We start from the raw sequence: 23,688 nt of genomic DNA on the forward strand, positions 1-23,688 counted from the left end.
TTTCTGGGTGTTAACTCTCCAGCCCCCATGGGTTGGGTTTCAAACCACGTTTCTTAGGACTCGTTCTTTTGTAATAATGATTTGTGCTGTTGTTTTTATGAAGAGGCAAAAGCGACAAGCTGGGAACCAAAAAGGATATGCTCGTAGGTTTTGTTATTGTATAAATGAAGGTGAATAATTAACCTGTTACACTTGATATTTTTGCAGATCAAAAGAAGGAGGAAACTATGCCCACAGAGGGAGAGAAATCTCCCGAGGCAGAGAATAACAACAATAATAATAAAAAAGGGAAAACTGGAGGCTCACAGGTAAAGAACACACACCCGAATAGGGAAATGCCCAAACTATTAGCATTTAAAATGAAATGTTCAGCTAACAGCATTTCCTGCTCAGGGCATCTTTCTTTGGGTTGGATGAAACACAGTTGGTTGGGTGCAATGTTTTTACTGCCTGGACATGTTTGTTTGATTGCATTTTGCAGTGATCAGCTGCTTTCCGTGTAATAGAAGCACTTTGACATTTTTTTCTTTATTTTTTTGGGGGGGAAAGACTGAATTGATGATGCAGTTGAGGTCTTAGCTGTCATATAATTATTGATAATTAGGGACTTTTAGGAACACTATATTTAAAGATTATTTACAGTAATTCATACTTCCTTATTCAGAGCTGTATCATTGGTCTCTATGCAGAAGCACCTTTTTTTTTCCCCTTTGGCTTCCTGTGCAAACCTTAATGCTGACTTCTGATGGTTCATACTTGCACTCTTTTCCTGAATCCTTTCTGTTTTCTCTCTTTTTATGGATAGGATTCTCAGCCTTCACCTCTTGCTTTGCTAGCAGCCACTTGCAGCAAAATAGGAACTCCTGGTGAGAATCAAGGAGCTGGACAGCAGCAGATTATTATAGACCCAAATCAAGGTTTGGTGCAGCTTCAGAATCAGCCACAGCAGTTGGAATTGGTAACAACTCAGCTTGCTGGAAACGCTTGGCAGCTCGTTGCTGCTACTCCTTCTGCTTCAAAAGAAAATAATGTTCCTCAACAAGGATCTTCTGTTGCCTCAAGTGCAGCAAGTCCCTCCAGCAGTAACAATGGAAGTACATCTCCCTCAAAAACCAAATCGGGCAATTCTTCTACAACGACCCCTGGACAATTCCAAGTCATTCAAGTACAGAATCCAAGCGGTAGTGTCCAGTACCAAGTGATTCCACAGATTCAGACAACGGAAGGTCAAATCAATCCATCCAGTGCTACTGGTCTACAAGACATACAGGGTCAAATTCAGCTTATTCCTGCAGGGAATAATCAGGCTATCCTCACAACTGCAAATAGGACAGCTTCGGGAAATGTTATTGCTCAAAATCTAGCAAATCAGACAGTTCCAGTCCAAATTAGGCCTGGTGTTTCCATACCACTACAACTGCAAACTATTCCTGGTACTCAGGCGCAAGTTGTAACAACGTTACCTATAAACATTGGTGGGGTAACCCTGGCTTTGCCTGTGATTAACAACGTTGCCACTGGAGGAAGTTCAGGACAAGTTGGGCAGTCTACTGAGAGTGGCGTTTCCAATGGAAATCAGCTGGCGTCTACACCTGTCACTTCTGCCTCTGGTAGTACCATGCCAGAGTCTCCTTCCTCATCTTCCACAGCTACAACCACTGCCTCGACATCTCTGACTAGCAGTGACACACTGGTAAGCTCTGCAGAAACAGGCCAATACACAAGCACAGCAGGCAGCAGTTCAGAGCAGGCGACTGAAGAACCTCAAACAACTGCTACAGACTCCGAAGCCCAGAGCTCCAGTCAGCTTCAGTCCAATGGACTACAGAACGTTCAGGATCAGTCAGGTTCCCTTCAACAGGTCCAGATCGTAGGTCAGCCTATTCTGCAGCAGATACAGATCCAGCAGCCTCAACAGCAGATTATTCAGGCCATTCCTCCACAGTCATTTCAGCTCCAGTCAGGGCAGACCATACAGACCATCCAGCAGCAGCCTTTGCAGAATGTTCAACTACAGGCAGTGAGCCCAACTCAGGTGCTCATCAGGGCTCCAACTTTAACACCATCAGGACAGATCAGCTGGCAAACTGTGCAGGTTCAGAATCTGCAAAGCCTTTCAAACCTGCAAGTTCAAAATGCTGGGTTACCCCAACAACTAACCATTACCCCTGTGTCTTCAAGTGGTGGCACAACCATTGCCCAGATTGCTCCGGTGGCTGTTGCTGGTACCCCCATCACTCTGAATGCTGCCCAGCTTGCTTCAGTACCTAATCTTCAAACAGTAAGTGTTGCCAACCTGAGTGCTGCAGGTGTTCAAGTTCAAGGAGTTCCTGTTACCATTACCAGCGTTGCGGGTGAGTGATCTGTCAAAGTTTTGGGGGTTTGCTTGTTTGTAGGGTTTTTTCTTTTGTTTGTGGTGGTTGTTTGTGGCTTTAGTTCAGTTGGTTTTTTTTTTTTACTATTACAAGAATACCAGATGATTTTAGACTAACGCTCTGTCTTCAGAATTTTCTGTAATGAATGTCAAACCCTTAACTGTGAGGAAATATCTTACACTTATCACTAAAATTCAGATTTTAAAGTAACTGACATTTTTGCTAAACATTGAATTAATATTACCAGTTGCATCAGTTGAAATGGAATTGTTTTGTATTTGATAAACTATAGTTAAATATTTCTATCCTCCGTCTTACTAAAGACATGTAGGCTCTAGAAGTAAACATGAGATTTTACTGTTAGAACTTTGATGTGTTTGAAATACAGCACGAAAAAGCTTCTTCCAACCAGGCAGTGTTCCTTGTCTCTTTTTGGCGGATGTAGAATGAGGAGTGACAGTATATGAGCTAGGATACCTTGTGTCCTGGCATGCATTCATATGGAGCTACCCATTGCATTCTGCACTAATTCATAAAGTTGTTCCCTTAGAAGTTTGAGTTCTGCAAAGAGATTGAGTGGAATAAGGTGTGCTTGCACATAGTTTCTGTGGCTTGCTTTAAAATAAAAAGATAAAAGCAACTGGTGACTGTACTTCAGTACTTGCTGCTGAACTTTTGATATGTACTATGAAATGTCTGTTTGGTTATGCTGGTCTAATAGCTGGGAAATGAGCTTTAAAAGGTTCTAGGCTGGATAATTGAGCTTCGTTTTACAGTAAACTCTGCAATGTCTCTGCAGTGTCCCATAACGACAACTCTTAATGTAAAATTTGCCAACTTCTAATGTTTCAGATAAAACTTGATTTAGGTAAGAGTTAGCTTTGTCAGCTTGATAACTACTTACCTAAGCTTGGGTTTATGTCATAGAAGTAAAAGTCTTCTATTGTGGTAGTTACAATAAGCTTCTCAAAAACAGCCTAGCTATAGGCACAGTTTTTTACTATAAAACTGTTAGAAAAGACACATCGTGTTTAACTGCTGTCCAGTCTGCATAAGCAAGTATTAGTATCATATTGACTCTTAAATGGTTTGTCTTTTTATCATCGTATGCTGAGATGACAAAAGTTTAACTGATCAAAAGATTGTTCTCTTTAATTGAAATGCTTTTGAGGAGACATAACTATGTCAGTAACTAACTATTAGTAGTAAGAAATTTGCTATTGGGAGAATTTTGTCTGCTATGGTACTTCTCAGCATGGAATGGCATATTGAAATACTAAGAGCTGAGTTAGATGTGCTAAACCTGGCTTGTTTAAGGAGTGTCACACAAGCATTAATCTGGGTAATCAGAATTAAAATCTTGACCTTGTGTTTAGCTGTAGCGGTTCAAGAGAAGTTTTGGTTACCTGTAGCTGAGCAACTGCAGTCCTGTTTACCTTGGAACACTTTTTTCTTGATAGAAATATGCTGGTTGAAGGTTTTCTTAGAAGTCTCTACTTTGGTTGGGGACTCTGTAGGAAGCCTGTTTTGGGAACAGCTTAGATTTGGTGGTGCTGAAGAAACCTTTCTGTATGTAGGTTTTTTCTCTGGTTACTAATGGTGTACTACTATTCAGTACACACTAGCAGGTATTAGAGCAAGAGATTCTGAATATCATCTTTGTTGGTTATATTTACCCTACCTGTGCTTGTATATGATGTCTTTTGGAAAATAAAGAGAATTGAGATTGGTAACTTGAGGATGAAAAAAGAGCAATGAATCACAAGTATGGTCCTGGACAAGCCAAGCCTTAGTCATAGTGTTTATATGTTAAGTAGACTACATTTCGTGACCATTGAATTCCCCTTCATTGTGCCCACTCTCTCCCGCCCTGCTCCTGGTAGGCTTACATCTGTTTTCAGAATTTTTTGGCAACAGTGAATCATAAAAACATAGAAAAGGAACCTTTAGAGGTCATGTAGTTCAACCCCTCTGCAATGATCAGATCTTCAACTAGATCAGGTTGCTCAGAGTCCCATCCAACCTGGCCTTGAATGCTTCCTGGGATGGGGTGTCTACCACCTCTCTGGGCAATCTGTTCCAGTATTTTGCCACCCTCATTGTAAAAAAACCTTTTTCTTATGTCTAATCTATACCTATTCTCTTTCATATTAAGGCTATTCCCCACTGTCCTATCACTACGTGCCCTTGTAGAAAGTCCTTCTTCAAGTCTCTTATAACCCCTTTAGGTATTGGCAGGTGCTATAAGGTCTACCCAGAGCCTTCTTTTCTTCTGACTGAACAACCCCCATTTTTGTCAGCCTTTCCCCATAGAAGAGGTGTTCCACCTCTTTAAGTATTCTGACACTTTTTCCTTTCCTTTGTCAATAAGACACTATTTCTCACCCAGGACTTGATCTTATGGAGAAAGAATAATCTTTGTGAATGCAAGAGATTAGTTGTAATTTCCTTCTCCTAACTTATCTCTCCTTCTGTCTGATGAAACTTTCTGATTCTACAGTGTGGGAATGGGAGACATGGTAAAATGTAAAGGAAAGTGAAGAACATGATGTGCCGTCCTTAATGCTGTATTAAGATTTTAAGGAAAGAATGGTTATGAAATAGAAAATTGCAAACATGCTAAGATCTAAATTTTGCTTGCCACCTAAATAGAATAAGCTGAGTTGGTCAGGACTAATTTCGTCAGGTTTGCTGGTTTTTATTTGAATTTCTTTTTTTCTTTTTTTTTTTTTTTCATTCCCAGGCGTCATTACAGGAAACCTTTTGAAAAACAAACAGCTCAGCTACCTCAATATCTGCAGACTGGTATTTCTTTTCTGCAGTACCTGAGCTTGCCAGTATGAAGTGTCTTGAAAATAAGCTGAACTCTCCACGTGTAGATAATTTGCCACAAATGAGCAGTAGACGTAGGTGTTAGAAATGAGCTGGAGGGAGGATGTCCAGAAAATTGTAAGGAGAAGGCTGAGTGCAGAACTCATCCCATACATTGATTCAGGTGCTCTAACTTTGTTAGAGAAGTTACTTTGTCCTTCAATCAAACCTCTTCAATCAAGCCAATTGAGTTTCTAGGAAAAAAACTTTAAAAATCACAATAAAAAATAACAATAAATAACTGTTTTTGTATTTTGTCATATTTCTGTTCCATGAAGAGTGGTTTTCCTAGTTATTTCCACTGTGAGATATTTAAGCACTTTTTTCTTTAGTTTTTGAGTAGTAAATGAAATCATAAAGCAGAAAAATACTTAGTTTAGAATTATAACAAATTGTTAATTTATAGAAAATTTTGAGAAATGGGGGAGTTGTGTTTTTTGTTGGGTTTTTGTTGTTGTTGTTTTGTCAAATGGATTCTAAATTCCAAAAGAGAAAAATTTCACATTGAGAAGAAAAACATTAAAATCATCTGGTAAATACTATATTTTGGTCTATCTTTCATAACCTTTGTTCCTGAGAATCTACTGTAAACCTAGCAAGATATATAAGTCTGTTTGGGTTTTTTTGTTGTGTTTTTAGTTGAAAGTTAAAAAACTGATCCTACTAAGTACCATACTTAGGCTTATATGTTGCATGTGGTCAAAAAGCCAGGCAAAGCAGAGAAGTTCTCACATTCTTTCCTTTTCTGTCCTGAGGAAAAACTTCAGTGTCAATGATGAAAATAATTTTTTTACTGTGAGAGCGACTGAATACTGTCACAGGTTGCCCAGAGAAGCTGCAGACTCTTTCTCTTTGGAGATATTCAGAAGCTGTCTGGACATGGTCCTGGACAACTTTCTGTAGGTGGCCCTGCCTGAGCACGATGATGGGACCAGATGCTCTCAAGAGGTCTCTTAAAGTCTACACCAATCTGTGATTCCATAAAATTTCATTAAGGTGTACAAAGTGTCAGTCAAAGGCATAATTAAATGTGCAGAAGGAAGTTTTAATCTTCTCATCCAGTTGTTTCTGGTCGTTAAAACCAGGTCTTTAAACAGTTGTTTAATTAAGAGGTAGACAAACAACAGGCTGCATAAAAACCACTGTGGTTGCTTGAACATTCAGGGTTCTACTAATACCTGCCTTGCTATGAGATCAGTACCTGTCATAGCCTTTTACCAAGCTAGTTGTGCACTGAGTATTTCTTCTCTGCTCTCTCAGTTGTTTTGCACATGGTTCCCTGTGGAAGGGGATAGACTGGAGTGTTACAGGTGGCAACTTCCTGAATTTAGCCCTTGTGGCCTTGGGGAAAAGCAGATACTGCAGATACTTGCCTTTTTTCAAGGCTTCTGCTGTGAGAGTTACAGATGCAAGTTCAAAGGATTCAAAGTCCCCAGCCCCTTTTTAAAATAAGGTATCTTTTGCCTTTTTGAGGCTTACTTTCAGGTCCTTCGATTTGTCTAGATGCATTAATTGACAATATAAGGGACTATGTGAAAGGAACTGATTTTACTGCTACTTGATTCTAAGAAAAATATACAGTTTGCAAAATTGTTTCCTTTTGGTAGGCTAAATTGTTTTGTCTGGTTGGTTGGTTTTGGTGCTTTTCTTTTGTTTTCGTGGGGTTTTCTGTTTTTTGGTTGGTTGGTTGGGTTTTTGTCCCTCAGAAAAATTCATATGAGAAAACAAAATAATAGGTCAAACTCATATCTTCTTTATACATCTTAGACTAATTTTGTTACATGATGATGGAGGTGTTTGCCCCATACAAAAGTGAATCAGATGATTTTGTTTTAGAACAGCGAAAAATATTTTTTGTATATTTTGTATACTTGTTCCAAGATTTTTTTACTTGTTTTAAGCAAAAGTCATCAGATTTCATCACCTTGCTGCACAAGTCTTTTTCTTGAAGATGAGTGGTGACATGGCCTGAATTATGGGGAATTTGGAGTTCATCCACCCAAAATAACCTGGAGCAATGACTTCTGTTCAGTGGAATGGTCTGTTGCCTGGCAATAGTAAAACTGGAGAGTTTTAAGTCGTTTGTAGGGGTGTGCGATGGGCTCCAAAATAGTTGTTAATGACAATGAAATCCAGTGTTCTTATTGGGGTACTTAAAAAACATGATGAGCCTTGCCATTCTATTTCATACTCTTTAGTAATGTGAGCTACTAAGGCATTGCTCTCTTTGCCCAGATACTTTCACATCACTGTGACTAGTAATTATGCAATTTGTCAGTACCTTGAGGTCTCCTGATTTCTTGTGCATTTTCCCACTTGTCTGCATCCAGCTTCAGCCTGTCTTCAAGGCTTTCTCTTCCCTTTCCCTCTGTATTAACTGCTCTTGTGTGACAGTCACTAGTTTTCGGACTTGCAGTTCAAAGACTCAATATATTGTTTAGATGTGACTGTCATTCTAGGTCAAAGTTTGATGAGGACTTTGAAGCATTCTACCCAATTATTTAACCAAAAAAAAAATGGATTAGATTGCCTGTATGTCACTCAGTGACTGGAAAAAGGTAAATATCACACCGATTTTAGAAAAAGTAGTAAGTAGGCCCCTGAGAACTACCAGCCAGTCAACCTCATTTTTGTGTCTGGTGCAATTATGGAACAGCCTCCTGCCAGCTATGTCCAGGCATATGGTTACAGAGGTGGTTAGAGACAGCAAACATGTTGTCCCAAATGTACACCAAACATGGCTTCACAGAGGGCAAATCATGTCTGACTTATCCAGTAGCCTTCTGTGATGGAGTGACTGTATCAGTGGGTAAAGGAAGAGCTGCTAATGTAATCTACTTCATCTGCCATGACTTACTGTAAGGAGTTTTGACATAGTCCTTCACAGTAGCCTTGGAGAGATATAGATTTTATGGATAATAGGCAAGTGGCTGGATGGCCACATTCAGAGTTGCCATCAATGATTCAATCTCCAAATGTAGATCAGTAATCAATGATGTCCCTCAGGAGTCTGTACTGGGACCAGTACTGTCAGTATCTTTACTAAGGATGTTGTGGGATTGTGTACACCCTTGTCAGATTTGCAGATGGCACCAAAATGAGTGGTGCAGTTGATGTGCTTGAGGGAAAGGATGCCATCCAGAGAGTCTTGGCAGGCTTGAGAAGTGGGCCAATGTGAGCCTCACTTTACTTCAGCAAGGCTGAATGAAAGGTTCCACACCTGTGGCAGGGCAATCCTTAGTCTCAGGGTAGATTGTGTGTTGAAAAAATGGATTGAGAGCAGCTCTGTGGAGAAAGACTTGGGGATTATTAGTCGATGAAAAATGGGATATGCACTGACAATGTACACTTGCAGCCCAGGAAGCCTATTGTATCCTGAGCTACATAAAAACAAATAAGGCCAGATGTTCAAGGGATGTGATTCTCTCCCTCTTTGTCACTGTTGTGAGACCCCATCCATAATAACGTGTCCTTTGCTGGGATCCCCACTAGAAGACAGGCATGGATCTATTAGAGCTGGTACAGAAGAGGGCCATGAAAATGATCAGAGAGCTGAAAAACATCTTGTATGAAGGCAGGTTGAGACACTTGGGATTATTCAAACTGGTGAAGAGAAGGCTCTGGGAGCCTTCCAAATATACAGTGGGATCTTGTCAGAAAGACAGACTTTTTACCAAGATCTGCCTGCAGTAACAGCACAAGGGGCAGCAGTTTTAAGCTGAAAAAGGGTAGGTTTAGGCTGAGGAAGATAGGTTTTACTCTGAGGGTGATGAGACACTGGAACAAGTTTTCCAGAGAGGTTGTAGATGCCCCATCCCTGGAAGTTCACGGTGATGTTGGGTAGGTCTTTGAGCAACGTGATCTAGCTGAAGATGTCCCTGCCCATGGCAAGGGGATCAGAACTACATGATTTTTAAAGGTGCCTTGTGACCCAAAACATTCTATGATTTTATGAATGTAAGAATCAAAAGTGACCCTGTCTCATGCTGACAGCAGGTGATGCATACAAGAGCAGTGCTCAGATTCTCTTCCTTCATTCAGTCATCTCCATATTGCTGAGCCAAAACTGGGAATTTTTTTTAAAACATATTTAATAGTTCTTGATAGATTTATTTTATCTGAATTTGTCTTTTTTGAGTCTCCCTAATTTTTTATGCATTCAGTATTTGGCTGCAATATATTGTGTTTTAATTGTTGCATAAGATATGTTTTTATTTAAAGTTCTTAAGTTCCTCTGTTATGAAAACTTAAAATACCTGATTCATCTTCATACTATTCACAGTCTTCTATTACTCTCTATTATGTATGCTAGATTTTGAGGGAAGGTGTTTAGTCTAAAGTCCTGGAATATTACACTTACATTGGTGAATGAAAGAAAATGCATTTTTGTGATAACATCCTGTGAGGCTCCCCTTGTGTTAATGTAATAGTGAGTATTTCTAGAAACAGAACTCAGTGAGTGGTGTAGCTAAGCAAGAAGGGATTCCTGTAGGTAGTAAGAAGGTGAAAAAAGTTTAAATAGCCACATTACATACAGGAGAACTGGCAAATATAAACATCAAAGTTGGGAGTCAAAGGAGCTGAAGGATAGGGGTTGCAATATTTATTTTTTTAAAAATAACATGCAGTGTTTTCCTGAATGTTCATTGACAAGCAAGATGCAGCAAACATCTTGAAAGAAACAAGCTGCAAGCTGTGGAATCTGTAGTAAAAAGATAAGTACAAAGTATTGAGCTGTATTTAAAAAGCAAACAAGCAAAAAAAGGGGTCTGTCTTGGTTTTTTACTTAGTATGTGTCTTGGCATTCTAAGGGCGTAGATGGGAGGAGTATAGAAATGTAGCATACTTTTTCCAAAGTCATGAAAGGTCACAACTGTTCTCAGGCTGCCTTGAGCTGACAATTGTTGCAAAACCACAGTTTTAAATATTATAGTACTGGCATCCTTTTCAAATGTTTCAAAGTAATTACAGGAGAAGCATTTAGTCTCTTAATGACAAAATTGCTTTGGCTATGGGATTTTCTTAAACTGGAATTCAATACAGTGGCAAAAACAGTTTGACAACAAACTGCAGTTGAAAACAAACATTTGCCATGGTGATGGTAGCATGAAATAAAGGTGTCAGTGTTCTGGTTCTGAACTTGATGCCTAAGGAATGTGTAATCTGCCTGTTCAGATAAATTGCCAATGGATAGTAACCTGGTAAATATGCCTCAGTAAAATGAGTCTTTTTTTGTCTGACTTGTGAGTAGCAAGGCACGATTTCATCATTAGGTCTAAAATAAAGTGGGAAGGGGAAGCATTTCAAGTACTAGCTTTGCTCATAATTGCCGTGTGAAATAGGTTTACAATGAGCTATTTTTATGCTATAAACTTCAAGAACAAAATATAAGTCTTAAAGTCTTCAAAGAAGAATGTTACTAAAGCTATATTTCCATATTACATTATGTGTGTCATCAATACAGATGCACTCTCTTGAGAATATTGGGGTTTGCCATACCCTCTCTCAATCTCTGTGGTCAGAAATCGGAGCATATAGAACACAAAAAGAATTGGCTGAGCTTTCTTGTTCATAAAATGCCAAGCAAGTGAATTGAGTGATACAGAACATCTTCACTAGCTTGTTAGTATTTTTTTTTCCTTTTTTAAAGCATACTTAGATCTGCACTAAATCAACCTTTTTGTTCTTCCATTACCACCTGGTGCAAGGAAAAGACAAGAAGCATATTCAAAATTTCATTTCAACAACTTCCTCACTGTAACTTAAATTTTGGAGTTCTAAGTCTCGTATTATTTTGGAGCTGGTAGATGAAATAAATAATTTCTTACTGCTTTAATATATAAAAACAATTTTACTAGCAGTGGTGATTATTGGAAAGGCTAACTATATATGGAATTGGATGTTGTGTTCTAAGAGGATTATAAATTTCAAGTGAAACAATGTTATTGGGAGAGCCAGGAGTTGGACTCGATGATACTTGTGGGTCCATTCCAACTCAGGATGTTCTATGATTATTAAAAAATAATTTTTTTTTTTTTTTAGTGGTCATTGATTTTTAATGGCTAATTTAGTTAATAAAAATAGCTTGATTTACATGCTATAGCATAATAGCTTTAGAAGTAGTCAGGACAGCATAATGAAGTATAATTTTTAAAATTAATATTTTACTCTATATAGATATGACATTTTCATCAAAACAGTAGCTCTGGACATCTGTAGTCTCTTGAGAAATGTAGCATCAGAGCACATGCTTAGTTTAGTTTGGAGTATGGTTATAGCTATAGTGATTTCTGTATGCATCTGTTCCTATCACTGGAGTTTCCACTGATGTCGAATGCTGCTGAGAGTTGATAACAGTCATATACCTTGATCAGTTGGTCATTGGAAAAACTGGATCACCCCAACATGCATATCTAATCTTCATAGATTGGCAGACTAGTATTACTTTGTAAAGAGAGAATTATCAGTTAATATCTTCCTGCCAGAAAACCCCATGGGATACATGTGAAGTAGAAGCCTGAGTTTCCTTAATTATAGTTTCAAGTGATGATGTGACCACTTTTCCCTTGAGAAAAATACTGAAGTTTAAGAAACATGGGCCTTGATTTTTATTGTTTCTTTGGTCATCAGGAAGTAACTGACAAAAGCGTGAAGCTTTTAAGTTTGTTCTGCTCATAAAAACAAGACTCAGTAAACAGTTTTGTAGGGTTAACAGTGTTACAGAAAACGTCAGAACTTTTATGGGTTTGGATCTTACAGATTTATGTGGCCCTTCTTTTGTGATTCTATAATACGTAGTTTTGTTGGTCCTTGCCTGATAAAGGCTATAACAAAGTTTCAGGTTTTACATCTTTAATAAACAAGTTACTTTTAATATTGCCCAGCCTATTCATCCATAGGATGTTAATAACGCCAAAGCTTTTGGCTGATGTTTAGTCTTCCTGTGTAAGATCTTGAAAAATATTTTATGAATCTTGTTTTTTTTTCTTTATAATATCCTTTAAATTCCTTTTAATCACCTTGCTTTTGTTTTTTCATATTTACTTTTATCTTGATCGACATAACATTTCGTATAGCCAAAATATTTACTTCAAAGAAATTAATGAACTTTCTAGTCAAGTGTAAAATATTTAAGCTAGCTAAAGCAAAGTAAAAATCCTGTAGTACCCACCCAGAAAAGTGCCCAGCCTTACGTCCCAAAATCTCAATAAAGTATTGAAATCTTAGCTTATATTTTTTCATGTTAGCCCACTTCTGTCCTTTCAAGATTCGGTAATTACCACTTCATGGCAATACTCATAAATTGAATGGAGGTGCAGAAAATGACACCTTCTAAGTGTATGTTTTTGTTGCCATATTGAGCTCCTCTAGTCAGACTGTGGACACTGACAGTCCACAGGTTTCTTTCTAGTCCGACCTCTGTTTAAGAGTTAGGGGAAAGAGTTGAAGGAATGAACTGGGCCACATTCTATTGTGCCTATAAGCTGTAGAATAATCTGAGAATTGAGACAAGGGGATGGGAGAAAGGAAGATGTTCCATGAAAGTAAATCTGAGAATCTCAATTTCTTACATCTTCTACTAGTTTCCATGCAATGTGTCTGATACTTTGCAGCACAGCTGGTGCTTGAGTTTTCAGCTGTTGCTCTAAGTTTCAGCATGCAGGAAATTACTAATGTTCTTCTGCAGAGAAGTGTTCTTGGATACTTACCCTAAATATACTTTTCTTTTTGACTATTCATTCAATAATGATGAAAACCAAGGTTTTTTTGGAAGGATCTCTTTTCATTAGTATAACAAGTTACTTTTCTAATTCTATCTCCTTCTTTAGAATACTTAATAAATAGACCATATTTTCATTTGAATAGATAGTATCCAGAACAACCAGAGACGTTGCCTTGCTTTAACTGAAACCACCAGTTGGTTGTTCAAGACTAAATTTTGTGAAATTGTACTTCTCTGCTTGATTTTTATATTGGTTTTGTATGGGTCTTTCTGTGTTGTATTTGTCATAGCTCTTTCCTGTGTTTAATAAAGTAATAAAAAGTAAACTAGCTTTCACTTTAATAAAAGGTCCTACCAGCTGGGACAACTTTTTTTCTGGCTCAAAGTGCTGAAGTGACCTCAGGTTGTCCTAAAACACTCGGGTAAAGCCTTACATTTTTGAAAAATCATTGAAGTAATGTGGTGAAACTTCTGGGGCATTGGTTTAATTTTATATTACCAATATGATTTTTGCACTAAAGGAAACAAACTTTTTTTTTTTTAAAGATGCTTAAGCCCTTCATACTTTATTGCCTTAAATTTCACTCTTGAAGCAGTAGTTTCAACAGAAATTAAGCAGAGTTATGCTGTTCAGTAATTTTTTTAATATGATGAGACTTTAAAAGCTTTTGAAGAAGAATATAACAAGTTCTCACAAATCTTGACAAAGTTAGCCATGGACAAAAGATAGAAACTTGCTCCTCTCTCCCTGCAGGAGGTAGAAATGACAGATGTTTATTTGATGCTGCAGTTTGCACTGGAAACTTTCTGCTTGTTTTAGCATCTGGACACAATGTTGTGATTTGTGATGACCCTTGTAGTAGCCGGGTGAATCCAATTCCTCTCCTTACTCTGAACTGATCTTCTCTACAGGATGTGTGGCTCCCTTGTATCAGTGCTTGCAGTTTCTATTCTGGGGAATTCTTGTTACATATTGTTTCTTCATAAATCTTTATTCATTTAACCACTGCTTAGAAGAGAGAGCAGAATTCTCAGCATACTGCATCATCTTCTGTGTAAATATTTATATTCAGCGTTGTCTTTACATATATGTAATTTTTAAATATGATTCGTGCTTCTTTTTTCAGCATGAAACCTCCTTTATAGTAGATTTTTTTTAAAAAAAGAGGATCTCTATATTGACACATACCTTTAAACAATATTTAAATCTTGGCTATATCTTAATCAAAGTATTATGTTCTATTATATTATATAGACATGTTATTGTAAGTATATTGTGATATAAATAAATATATAAAATAGATAGATATTATCTTAGTATAAATTATGTGTATGTCTCTGTGGAAAAATAATATGAAAGGATATTTTCAAGCTTACAGTACCTGGTATATGCAGGGCAAGGGCAGATGAGAAACTTTTTTCCCTTTGCTTTGTATCAGTGAGTTGTTAATGGGTGAGTTGCTGCATCAGCTCTGATGCCTGTAGAGCTTTGGAACTCTGCAGGTTGTCTTGTAGTAATATGCATTGAATAATGGATTCTAACTGCAACCTTTTCTTCGCTTTTTAGAATTCACAGTTGAACAAGTTTTCTTTTTTGCAGCATTAGCCACTGTGGCTCTAGGTACATTTTGCAAAGTGTTTCTCAGATTTTGAAGTAAGGTGCACACTACTACTCTGTCACCAATAACTCTGGCATTGATGCTCTCATCTTTTGGCTGCTAAACATTGGTTGCACAACAGCAACAGAAAATATATAATTTTTTTTCTGAGGAACTATGTACCAGAACTCAGAAATATTATTTTCTTAGTCTTAAATTCCTCTGCTTTCCAAGATCTGATTTTCTAATGCTTTACTCTCATGATTTCTGCAGATCAATAAAGTCAAGTCCTTTTCTTTCCCTTCTGGCCTCTTTGCCTCAGAGAGTCATCTTTTGTGCCTGCTACTTCAGGTGAACAAGAGGAGGAAAGCAGGTGTAGTGTGTGTGGTAAAAGGAAGCTTGGTTTGACTTATAATGGATGGCCAAGCCTAATAACCAGTGGTTGATCACTCTGTAGAAAAATACTTTTTTAGGTACCATGCATTTAGCTTTCTTAAATCATTCAAGTGCTGTTAAGGTTTTGCAAAGTAATTTTTAACTGAAAAAGTGATTGATGTGTGTGTATTATTTGGTTTCATGGTAATTACTTAAAGTTGTTGAATTTTCTTGCATGAATGTGTTACAAACTCATCTATGGGAAAGTATATGCGAGTTTTACCTGCTAAGATGCAATTTTACTGTAAAATTGGAAAGCTGAGCAAGTGATGCTGAAGAATAAAGGTTGTGCAGTAATTTATCTTGATAATCCTGTATCTTGTGTTAATAAGTAATGCATTTACTTAATGGCTTAAATGGGAAAGATTAGTGACTAAGTTCATGCAGGTTTTTTTATTTGAGAAACTTTAAAAATTTCTGTTCAGTCACAATCATATTTTTAATATTGCAGTCAGTGAGACTTCTGTTGTACTTGATTTGTACAGTAAGTGCTATATCAGGTTTCCCTGCTATATGCATTTTGTCCTATGGTCAAATAAGTGGTTACTGTCCAATAGCAGGAGAGAACTTAGGCCTGAGAGGAAATGAAATGCAACTGAGTATCAATATTATCTTGTATCAGTGTTATTTTGTACCATTTGGTTGTAACTTAACTTTATATCCTGACAGTGTGTACAATAAAGCTCAGACATACGCAAGTTCAGCCATGATTTTTTTTAATCAAGATATCTTACTATTTCAGAAATCATTATTAGAGAAATCATGGGAACTTGAGAAAACTCTGTGTGTTCCAAAAGCAGGTGTCAGTGTCCAGTGACTGCTTTCACAGCTCATAGAGAATAACATAGCTGAACTGAAGTGTGACTTTGTTTCCTCACACAGTTATTTGTTTAGATCTCTTTTTGAAACCTGTGCTGAAACATGAGAGCTGTTGTTACTGAAGGGTTTGATTATGAATGGTGAAGTGTAGTGATATCAGGTCTTGTGGTGTGGAGTGTGTCAGGAAGAAGCAATTTCAAGTGGTCTGATTGTAGCAGCATTTCTGGAAGGCTTTAAATAGAACTTAATGCCCTAGTAAGGCATTCAAAGGAATATTTTTAATAAGCCTTTTTTTTCTCCATCTAGAAAGTGTCAAGAGATCATTCTGTTCCTGTATGGATAACATTATCTCAACCACCTGTTTTTAGAGTAAGCAGGTTTGTTTGTTGAGTTTGGGTTTGCTTTTTTTTCAAATAAGAAGCCAATTTAGACCTATATCCTCTCAACTGAAAAATCCTCTCTGTTTTAAACTTTTAGAAGTTGCATTCATTTAATTTAGTAGGCTGCTGATAAACTCATATCAATATTACGTTTTCTCAGTGTTTTTTCTATGGTCAAGGTGCTTTAAGAAATAATTAAAATCTCTTATCTTCCCTTTATGGTCCCTTTATTTTTCTTCCTCTTTAATAACTACAAGTGGTGTAAAAGTTAAATCCCCTAGTGATCCATAGAATTCTAGTATACAGTTTAAAAAACATCCCATACAACTCAAGACTGTAGCAGATTCACTTTGAGATTTTGGGCATGTTCTGTTAGTTGTTTTGTGAAATTTTTCTGGTTTTTCTTTAGGAGAAAGTGTATTTTAGACCACTTGAAATATATTCTTATTCTCAAAGAACAAAGACTTTTATATTTAACAGCTTAAAAATGAGAATAGATACATTTCTACTAATGTGCTAGTTTGTTGGAGTGCTCTCTCAGGAGTTCAAAACAAAAACTACGTCCAGTAATTACATTATTGAATTTCCCAATCTTTTCCCATGGCTGCATAAATCTCTGACAATGAATATTTATCTTGTATGTGTGTTTTCTTCAGTAACTTTCTTACCTCGAAAAACTAGATTTGCTTATTGAATGTTGTGGCCTGGTTCTTGAAATAAGGCAATCTGTAAATTTTAAGAGCTTTAGAACCTTTTTGTTCTGAATTTAGTAAGTGGAATTCAAGGGAGGGGGGTTTAAAATAGTGACTACATGAGATTAATTTAAAGAAGAAAAATCAACATGCATATTAGAAAATGTCATAACTAGTTAATGCTTTCTAAAGAGCAGTCATCTAATTACTGTTTAACTGAAACCATATGGGGCATATTATTGTCTGCCTGAGCAACCTGACTTAGCATTGTCCCCTTTGTATTTTTATTGTCATTTTTATGGTTATTGTGAAGAACTTCTACGCAAATGTGTCACTGTATTATGTTTAATGAATAGATTAAGGCTGTAGCTCAGTAGTGTGCATCCTGTATTCCAAAATATGCCCTGTCCTCACATGGGAGAAGGAAAGTCCAGAAAGATATAGTGTGTGTCAGCGGTGGTACTTGATATTCTGAAGAAGTGTCAGAACAGCCTTGTGTAGTTGCTCATTATTAATGGCTGGCTTCTTTTTTCCTCTGCCTTCACTCAGAGTCAAGATTGGAACACGAGAGACAGGATTTTCGTGTTCGCACTCAGTTGTTTATTATTTTTTATCTAAAGTACAGTGAGTTCTACAGCACCTCTAGCTAACAAGCTAAAAGCAAGAAAATGGAGCTGTAACTTGCTTGTTACAAGGTCTTTTAAGGCCTAACTGTCCAATTAAAAACTAACATCTATATTATTTATACTTTTGACCCAATGACCAAACACCTGTGGCTCGCACTGTGGTACTTTCTATCAAACTAATACCTAAAATCAAGAAGAAGAAGGAACAAGAAGGAAGAAGCCACCGCCCAAGAATCTCTATCTTGTCCCATACCTATTACTACTATATTCTAAAACCCCAAATTCCAAACCCTTTACCATGTGATATTACACACTTCTATTCAAACTACATACCAGGGATTCCAACTCTATCAGTCAAATTTGGAAGCCTTCTCTAAGGCCTCAAGTCAAAAGCGGTGTTCTCCTGAGGGGCCAGTGCTAGAAAGCACAGAAAGTTCAAAACTCCCAGGCCTTAGGGTTCCAACAGCTCATCTCATTACTTGGACAGTGAAGGTTGGAATCAGCAAAATACATTGGATTTTTAGAGATGCTGAACAGGCTTCTCTATAAATGTGGATTGGTCATATTCTAGAATTATATCCTGAATTTTAACCAGTAATCATGGGATGAGTAAAGGAGTCACCCTTCTCTGGGTTCAAGTGTCTCAATTCACATCTTTCTTGAAGAGCCTTAGTTTGGCAGCTGTCTCAATTTACAGTAAATTTAGGGAGGAAACTTTTGAATGGTCTCTTTAGAAAGTAGATTTAAGCGATCCCTCCCCTAACCAGTTCAGGTGGTAAATTTTCTTCAAGAGAAGTGGAAAAAGCTGTTTATTTAATGAGCAAAGTATTCACAAACATGAAAAAAATGAATATTATTAAACAATAAAACTTCTTGTTGCTCTGAAGAGATGAGACATTCAGAATCTAAAGTCTTTTTTGTAGGTATGGCTTTTGTCAGGTTAAGAGCTGGCAAGGTAGCATCCAAGGGGTGGAGGGGGGTGCCTCTCCAAGCTGAGGTTTGCTGGCATGGGTTCTAGGTGCTGGTCTTCTGGACTGGACCAGAGTTGAACAGTTCCTCTGAAGAAGCCACAGCCTAGAGAAAAACTTTTTGTCTTGGCTAATGAACTAGAAGCTAGTTTAAAAGTAAAGAAATACTCTCCATTTTCTCTTCCGGCTACAGGGCTGCAAACTCCAAGAGCACTCTGAGAATTTTATTTTTCTTTTACTGCCGGTGCTAAGCAGCACAGTCTGTGAGGAAAGGACTTTCAGGGGAGTAAAAATGAAGCTTCTGCAGATAAACAGTGTGCATCTTCTACTCCCTCTTCACTTTCTCTGTCTCTCTGGGCCTAGTTTAGAGCTACAGGGCCCACTTCTGAGTAAAAATACAGATGATGGGGATACCAGGATACCACATCATAAAGTCACATCAGGCCACCAGCCTAGGGAAAGGTTGCATCAAAACTTCAATATCAATTCAAGAAAATCAGAGAGAAAGAGATAATCATCCTCTTCAACTGAGTTCTGACCACAGAGACTGTTTAGGTCTCAGGACTTCTTTGTTCCAATTGGACTTTGTGGTATAGATGGAGTCATCCTTCTAACAGACTGTAATAAAAAAGTGTAATTCTTAACAATGTACTCAAAAATGTGACTGATAAAGAAAATAGAACAGGAGGCTGCAGTAGGCCATAATATCTATTATATCCTTAACTTCTGTAGTGACCATTCACAGACCCTTCATTTATAGTGCTGCTCTGTGAATTAAAGGAGTTTGCATCTTGGGTATGTTTAACAGATGGAGAGTGGATTGTGCTCTGCAAAAGACTGCACGCTGAGCAAGTTCCTCCTTTTCAGTTACCTTTGGCTCACCAGAAAGTGCAACTGTTTTTTATCACAAGCAATCATATTGTCATATTAATATTATGTTAGGATAAGCATAGATATATAAAAAAAATTAGTCTTTTTTTTTTCTCTGGCTGTTTATAGAACTCAGTCAGTGTTCCAACAGCTTAACAGCCAGACAAGAAGTTGCCCGAGGACTAGTACTTTCTTTGGAAGCTCTGGTATCCTCTTCACCCACTGTTAGACCACAGTGCTTGATATTACTATTTGCATTTATACCATGATGTTCTTCTTACCCTATCATATTCTCCCTCAAGGATTATCATGAGTGCTTTTCTTTCCCATTAAAGTGTGAGAAATATATATATTTCCAGTACATTACTATTCTGAAAAGAAAGACTTGGTTTTGTCCTAAACATATGGGGCCTCTGCACTCAAGGTTAAGCCTGTAATTATTTTTACTTTGCTGCTGATACCAGAAGCCTTTTAGATTTTTTGTTTGTTTTTTTTTAGTGTCTGACCAACAGTAAGTGGGGTTCAGACACTCTCTTACGGGCTTGTCCTTGTTCTTTTCAGAGAACTGAAAACACTTTGTGTCTGTCAGTACTTATGGCCTTCTAAAGAGGACAAGGAATTAATGTTTATTCATATCTAGGCAGATTAGATACAATTTCCAGTCAAAAACTAAGGGAGATAACTGGGAAAATTTGGTCAGTGCTTCAGGTGAAAATAACCTGGTAGTCACCTAGGCAGAAACCAGATTTTTTTCTATTTCCTGTAACCAGCAGTGGCCTTTAGATGACAAATCACTTTGGGAGGTTCTCTGTATATGATGTTCTTCAGTCCTAACTTATGTGCATGTACGTGGTGGTGTTAGGTGGTGTGTGTTAGGTTTCATCTCTGGCTCAGAGCATGGTGTTATGCAAGATAGTCTGTCCAAGCACCTATTGCCCTTCAGCAATCATGTGAATGAAGTAGTCATCGTCCCATGTTGGGCTGTGTGTCAACTCACTCAGTAGCTGGGCACTTTAGGCTTCAGAGAGAGCATTCTTCTTATCCCCATTGTTGGTGTCTGTTATGGATGCTACAGAAGTCATTAAAACCCATTTCAATGTCTCTGAATCCTGTTATCTCCAAGGAATTTCTACATTTTATATTAATTTCTCAATACTGAGGACTTTCATGTCTTATACTATTTTATTCTGCTCTAAAGAATTCTGGTTGCCTGTTACACTCTCCAAATAAGGAGATAGTATTTCCTTTAATTGCACAGTTGTATGAAGGCAGTGAATTTTTGAAAATGGCAGTATCTAATTATATTTTGTCACATTCCTGTTACTAGGAGGGCTGGCATTCAGTGTTGTTATATTATGACTGGAAGTCATATCTCTGTGTCAGATTTAGTTTGTTACATGTAATTCCTAAGATTGTATAGTACTAACTTTTAAAACAAACATAATATTACTTTGTTGTTCAAGAAACTACCCTTCTTAGCTGTATTGGAATAGTTTATTTTGCTTTAATATCAAGCCAGTAATCCAAATTTTAATCTAAATTTCCTTAGCTCAAGAAAGCAATGAGATAATGGACTTATACAATGAAGCTGAATTCTTTGTTCATCAAGTCAGTCTTGGAATTTCATTTGGTCCCTTCCCTGGGGAGGCTGTTCTGGTGATCGACCACCCTCTCAGTGAAGAGCCTTTTCTTAATGGCCCACCTGAACTTCCCCTGGTGCAGATTCATGCCATTCCCTCATGTCCTATCACTAGTCACCAGAAAGAAGAGAGAGGAGATCAGCACCTCTTCCTCCACTGCCTCCCTTGAGGAAGGTGCAGACTGTGTGGAGGTCACCTCTCAGCCTTCTCTTCTCCCAGCTGAGCAAACCAAATGACCTCAGCCACTCCTTTTAAGTCTTGCCCTCGAGATCTTTTGTCCTCTTAGTCCCCTCCTCTGGACACACTCTAACAGTTTATTATTCTTCTTACATTAAGGCACCCAAACCAGCACAGAGTGCTCGAGGTGGGGCTGCACCAGTGCAGAGAAGAGGGACAGTCACTTCCTCACTTGGCTGGATGCACCTCAGGGTACAGGTGGCCCTTTTGGCTGCCAGGGCACACTGTTGACTCATCTACAGCTTGCCATCAACCCAAACGCCAGATCTCTTTCCCCAGGGCTGCTCTTGCTTCTTGTCCCCCCATTTATACATCTAACCAGGATTACCCCATCCTGTGATAGAGAATCCTGCAAAACAACAGTCTCAAGCTTTGGTATGTTAGCTTGTTCAAATCTAGTCACAAGTTTCTTTTTCATTCAGAAGTTCCTTTCTGGCTCGGTGTTGATTCAAGACAGATTGTAAAGAGAAGTGACAATTCTGTAAGTGCCATAAAGCAACTTCTTAATTAGCTAATTGTAGTTTTCTGAATGCAGATGTAGTTCAAAGGTTCTTAGAGAGACATTAATTGGCAATTGACTGAACGATATTTCTGTGTAAGATTTTGCCTATCTCAGCTTTTAAGAAAAGAATACATTTGTTAAACTAGTTAATTTTTCTTAGTATCAGTCAGTGATTTGCAGTCTTGTGCTGTTTTAATAACAAGTTACATTAAACTAGCAAGTAGGTAGTGCTTCAGGAAAATGGCTGGATTCAATATTTTGTCTGTGGCTTCCTTTAAGTGGATTTTTGTCCAGCTAATGTAAATGTATAAAGTTTATTGTGCATTTCACTTAACTGAAATTACTAATGAAAAGTACAAACAATTTTTATTTTACAGGTCAACAGCAAGGACAGGATGGAGTAAAAGTACAGCAAGCCACAATAGCTCCTGTAACCGTAGCAGTAGGTGGCATTGCTAATGCAGCAATTGGTGCTGTTAGTCCCGATCAGATAACACAAGTGCAGCTTCAACAAGCTCAACAAGCTTCTGACCAGGAAGTGCAGCCTGGCAAGAGACTGAGAAGAGTTGCCTGCTCATGTCCTAATTGCAGAGAGGGAGAAGGAAGGTAAATGTAACTTTTATCAGTATATATTTAAGCATCTTACCACAGCTTGCCTCATTTGGGAATGAGATTGTCCTATATTGCCTAGATTTTTAATGCTTTCTATTAGAAAGTACATTTGTGTGGGCTTTTTTAGACGGGGTTTAAAATTGCCTCTATTAGCATGAAATGTTTCTCCTAATAGCTGGTAATGTTTTAGAATATAACTACTTAGCTGTTTAAATATGATCTTTTTAGAGGCAGCAATGAGCCAGGAAAAAAGAAACAGCATATCTGCCATATTGAAGGGTGTGGAAAAGTTTATGGCAAGACATCTCATCTTCGGGCACATCTGCGCTGGCATACTGGTGAAAGACCGTTTGTCTGCAACTGGATTTTTTGTGGCAAGCGATTCACAAGGAGTGATGAGTTACAAAGGCATAGAAGAACCCACACAGGTTGGTCATCTCTCTCTGTAGCCATAGTACAGCAAGTCTGAATTGAAGTGGCCATAGTTAAACAATGGTATCAAGGTTCTCACTTACTAAGTCAGCTGAAAATTGCCCTTAAATGTAAATAAAGTCACTTTAAAACAAGGAAGTGATAGATTCCAGTTTTCATTAATTTAGGCTGACTGTGAAGTCATGTAAATAAAAAGGGATCTGTTCCAACTGTTCTTTTGTGTGTAGGCTAGAAAAATATGACCATTTCATCATAGGTAGCTGGTGTACATTGGCTAGTGCCTGATCTAAATGTAATAAATTTAGGTCAGACATGTAGGACTGGCCACGGACCAGGGTTATTGTTTCCTCCCTTGGATTAGCTCAGTCCTTAAGAAATTTATTAACCTAGTCCATACACTAGATTTGGTCTTCTTGGGAAATTTCCTAGAGTTTCAAATGGGAACTGATAAAGCAAATTCTCTTAACAGTTCAGAATGGAAAAGTTGGCCTTTTAAAAGCTTAAAATTTTATCAGCATTCATCTTTTTAGCCCCAGGAGACTGTCTCCTCCTCCCTGTCCCTCCTCCCCCAAATTACAGCACCTGATGTCTAAGCACTAATTGCATTTGAACAGTGGTGGGACCTTTTGGTAAATTGAATTTGTCTCCCTTAATGTAGATTCCATACATCTTCATGGAGCATTGGAATTAATATTTCTGAATTTGCTTCCCATCACTTTAATCTAAATTAAAGAAGTATTCTTAAAAAATGCTACCAAGTTGTTCTTTGAGTGCTTTTACCTCCCTCACTCTGATAGGTTTATGGAAGTTTATGAAAATACTCTGATGTCCTTAAAATTCAGACTTCTCATCAGATAATCACAGTGTAGCAAATACTTGTTGAGAACATTCTAGTAGTGAAGAGTAGG

The 23,688-nt window shown here is 37.7% G+C and overlaps 1 protein-coding gene across 1 annotated transcript in view; it reads left to right on the forward strand.

The window, feature by feature from the left end:
• The window catches only part of SP4 (Sp4 transcription factor), a 28,213-nt gene that overhangs the window by 719 nt on the left and 3,806 nt on the right, over positions 1 to 23,688 (forward strand). The window contains exons 2-5 of the mRNA XM_014894362.2: positions 208 to 308; positions 806 to 2,354; positions 22,114 to 22,342; positions 22,577 to 22,776. Coding sequence (XP_014749848.1) covers positions 208 to 308; positions 806 to 2,354; positions 22,114 to 22,342; positions 22,577 to 22,776 — 2,079 coding nt within the window. The remainder of the gene's footprint in view (positions 1 to 207; positions 309 to 805; positions 2,355 to 22,113; positions 22,343 to 22,576; positions 22,777 to 23,688) is intronic.

The sequence above is a fragment of the Sturnus vulgaris genome, chromosome 1 (genome assembly GCF_052056855.1).
Source record: "Sturnus vulgaris isolate bStuVul1 chromosome 1, bStuVul1.hap1, whole genome shotgun sequence".
NCBI lineage: Eukaryota > Metazoa > Chordata > Aves > Passeriformes > Sturnidae > Sturnus > Sturnus vulgaris.